This window comes from Notamacropus eugenii, chromosome 5, assembly GCF_028372415.1.
Source record: "Notamacropus eugenii isolate mMacEug1 chromosome 5, mMacEug1.pri_v2, whole genome shotgun sequence".
In the NCBI taxonomy this organism is placed as follows: domain Eukaryota; kingdom Metazoa; phylum Chordata; class Mammalia; order Diprotodontia; family Macropodidae; genus Notamacropus; species Notamacropus eugenii.
Window position 1 is genome coordinate 98,351,349 of NC_092876.1, and position 4,056 is coordinate 98,355,404.

Genomic DNA, 4,056 nt, shown 5'->3' on the forward strand with positions numbered 1-4,056 from the left:
ATTTTCCTAGACAACGTCACTTCTTTGCCCCAAAACTTCAGGATGTATGGCACAGAAGATAAAATATAATATTCCTTAACCTAGAATTGAAGACCTTCCACAGTCAGACCCCAAGTTACCCCTCTAGCCAGAGTTCACATTATTTCCTTTCAAATGTTCCACATTCCAGCCAAACTGGACTCCTGAAAGAAATTCCCTTAACTTGACAAGTGATTTCCTGGCTTCATGCATCCATGCAGGCCACTAACCAAGCCTGGAATGCATATCCTACTCATCAACCCCTTTCAGAATCCTTGTCTCCCTTTAAAACTCTGCTCAGGTATCAGTATGTCCATCAAGCCTTCCATGATCTCTCAAGCTGAAGAAGAAAAAAAAAGCACCCCTCTTCTCAAATTTTCATATTGCTTTGTTTTCATTTCACCTTTGTTCATACCTTACCTTATGTCATTCCCCACTGCATACATGTAATATTCTCTGCACCAGTGTGCACACATATAAACACACATACACAGTGTAAGCTCCTCAAAATCAGTGGCTATGTCATTTTTCAATCTTTGTATCTTTAGCACCTAGAACAGTGCCTTGGACAAAACGTATGACCTCTTAATAAATGTTTGTTGAATGGATAAATGGTGAACCAGACCATTTTTACAAGTGGAGGTCATGTTTTGATTTCTAATATATGAGAGTTCATGTAAAAGTGAGAAGTTTTTTAAAAGGGTTTGGTTTTTTTCCTACCATATCACAAATTGTTGTTCCGTTGTGTCTAACTCTTCATGACCCCCTTTAGGAGTTTCTTCGCAAAGATACTGGTGTGGTTTGCCATTTCCTTCTCCAGCTTATTTTCCAGATGAGGAAACTGAGGCAGATGGCAATTAAGTAACTTGTCAAGGATCATATAACTGGTAAGTGTTGAGGTTGGATAATAATAATGATAACATTTACATAATACTTGCTATGTACCAGGCACTGTGCTAAGCACTTCATAATTTATTATATCATGTGATCCTCACAACTCTGAGAGGTAGGGGCCATTTTCCCCATTTTACAGATGAGAAAACTGAGGCAAACCGAAGTTATTTGACTTGCCCAAGGTCATACAACTAATAAGTATCTGAAGCTGGATGTAAACTCAGGTCCTCCTGACTGAGGTACAGCACTCTATCCACTGAGCCACCCTATGCCTAGTAGTTTTTAGGCCCAAGGCTACCTCTTAGTAACTCTTTTAGTGAATACCTACATAGTGACCCAGATAGGGGAGAGCTTTTCCCTTTCACTCTCCTTCAGTCAGGGGGCAGCCCAGATCTTCTTAGCTCACCTGAAAGCCCTGGTATTAATGACAAACTCACTCACCCATGCATCTGTCTTATGCCTAACTCTTCTAACGATGTAGGGATTGATTACCTGGGGTTTCCACTCGGCGGTAGTGATACGGGTTAATGCACACTTCTTTCTGTTTTGACCCAAATGGGAATTCACAGCACTCCAGTGGTTTTAATTCATGGTGAGACTGTAGATCTGGCCAGCGCCACACCCTGCAGTAAATCACATGTGGCAGACCCTTTCTGTGTGACACCTGCAGCCTGCCATCCAGGGATCGGGGGATGGTGACACATTTACTGGGCTGGCCCGGGCAACTCAGAGCCCTCTCCAGCTCTTCCATGGCTCCTTTCTTCTTCTTCAGCTTCTTCACCAGAGAGTCCACGGCCTTCTCCGCCCACTTTTCCTCCTCATCTCCCTGCTTCCAGCCAAGCAGCCTTTTTACTGCTGGGCTAGTGAAGGAGAACAGAGAGCTGATAGGGGTGCTGGAGTGCATAAGAGGCAGACAGAGGATGGGAGCTTCAGGCAGAAACCAAAGATTTCCCTTCTCTGACTAAAGGTCAAAGAAAGTGTCATTCGAGTAATCTCGAGGGTTGTGCACATATACAGCTGCTTCCTTGCTTCTGGGAGCAGCTGTGACAGATTCCAGTTGGGAAGGATGTGGTCTTTCCCCCAACAATCTGAAAAACAATAAGAGATCACAATGAGAAGAGCCAATTACTCACACCTAAGCTCCATTTTCCTCAGTTAGCTGGATGTCAGGATAATTCACTGCCAAAGATGAAAAATTTGGATCATAACTGCATGTAATCAGCAAAAACTCCTTATTGGGCACTGAGGAGAGCTCAGCCATCTCACTTTAGAATTTACATTCCCAGTGCCATTATTGGTTTAAATGGAAGGCTCATGCCTCTGGACCCTGTCTGGGCTTCCTCCCCCTGGAACGTGTATCAGCCCCCCTCCCAGATGTCTTTCAGACTTTCTAAACTTCAGCCTCATGTCCTCCTACAAGGTTCCTTTTCCTTGTCCCTTCCATCTGCTTATCCACTCCTTTTTTTGTGTGTTGACTTCCTCCATTAGAATGTAGTAAGCTCCTTGAAGGCAGACTTGTACAGGCATTTGCTTGTATTTATGTCACAAGTATAAGTGCCACTTAGCACGTAGTATTTAATAAATATAATAATAGAGGCAGCTAGATGGCACAGTAAATAGAGAGCTGGACCTGGGGTCAAATCCTGCCTAGACACAACTTGTGTAATCCTGGGCACTTACCCTCTGTCTCAGTTTCCTCACCTGTAAAATGGGGATATCAACATCACCTGCCTTCCAGGGTTGTTGTGAGCATTAAATGAGATAATAATTGTCAAGTACTCCCAACAGTGTTAGGTGCATAATAAGTGCTGTATAAATGTTAGCTATAATTATTATAATAACAAATGCTTGTTGCCTTGCATGTATAAGTCTCCTCTCCAACTTGAATTATAGGAAAGGAGAACATATAATAATTGGGAATGTACATAGTAATCTCATTATCTTTTATTTATTATAGGCCCAGTTTTATATTTTTTAAATGTAATTATCTTTTTTGCTCTCCTGGGAGCCCCTTATCAGTGAGTAGGTCAGTTAATTAGTCAGCATTACTATAGGTTCATTATGTGTGCAGCCCTCTACTTGACCGTGGAGATCCTAAAGAAATTTAACACAATTTCTAGCTTTAGAGAACTCACCATACAGAGTGTAAACACATGGAAAAGATATGAGAATAATCATAAAGCAATAAGTGAATAAAAACAAATGAACATAGTACCAGAATGGAAAGCCAGGACCTAGCACAGCCCTTTACATATCCCCAGGACTTAAGAGATACTTCTTGAACTGGTGAATCAGGACAGTGGCAAGACAGGGTAGAGGAGGGAGTAACGGCATGAAGTTGGCTCAACGTTAGGTGTTATATCACTTTACTTCAGCCTTTGGGCTTTCAGGATCAAGTTCAGGTGAAAAGTTTAAAAGATTTTACTTCTTAAGGGTTGAGGGGATGCTGGAGGAAAGAATGAGCAACTGAGTGGTTTTAACCAAAAAGAGCAGGCTTCTTAGAGGAGAGTATCCACCAGAGTTTGAGTGAAAGGAACCTGGTTTTGTCTGAAGGAAGAGAATTTTCTGGATTTTCCCTTGTAAACAGAGTATAAGCAATAATAAAGAAGGCAATAGGCATTTATTAAGCATCCAGTGTGTGCCAGTCACTGGAGATGCAAAGGAAGGCAAAAGCAAGAGTTCCTGTTCTCATAAAACTCACAGTCTGATAAGGGAAAGCTTGAAAAGAACTATGAACAAACAAGACAAAGATAGGATAAATTTAGGGCAGGGGAATTAAGAAGGATCAAGAAAGGCTTCTCATAGTAGATGGGATTTTAGTTGAGACTTGAAGGAAGCCAGGAGGCAGAGTCAAGAAGGGAGAGGATTCTAGTTAAGGGTGTGTGTGTGTGTGTGTGTGTGTGTGTGTGTGTGTGTGTGTTCATCCTTCGTTGCCGAAAAAGACCATGCCATCGGAAAAGTAATGGCATGACTTGCACTTGACTTTGTTTTGAGTGAGGGAAGGCTGTGCAGGTCACCAGCCTCACTTCTCCTCCAGAGTCATCTGAATCCAGTGACCAGATATTCAGCAGGATGACTGGAGATGACCCAGGATGAGGCAATTTAAGGGGGACAGCTGTAAGAAGAGCACACTAGAATACACAC

The 4,056-nt window shown here is 42.3% G+C and overlaps 1 protein-coding gene across 4 annotated transcripts in view; it reads right to left on the reverse strand.

Moving 5' to 3' along the window:
- The window catches only part of SMAD9 (SMAD family member 9), a 106,013-nt gene that overhangs the window by 32,312 nt on the left and 69,645 nt on the right, over window positions 1–4,056 (reverse strand). For all 4 annotated transcript variants that reach the window (XM_072610349.1, XM_072610348.1, XM_072610350.1 and 1 more), the window contains exon 2: window positions 1,405–2,000. In XM_072610349.1, coding sequence (XP_072466450.1) covers window positions 1,405–1,816 — 412 coding nt within the window. In that variant the 5' untranslated portion in view covers window positions 1,817–2,000. The remainder of the gene's footprint in view (window positions 1–1,404; window positions 2,001–4,056) is intronic.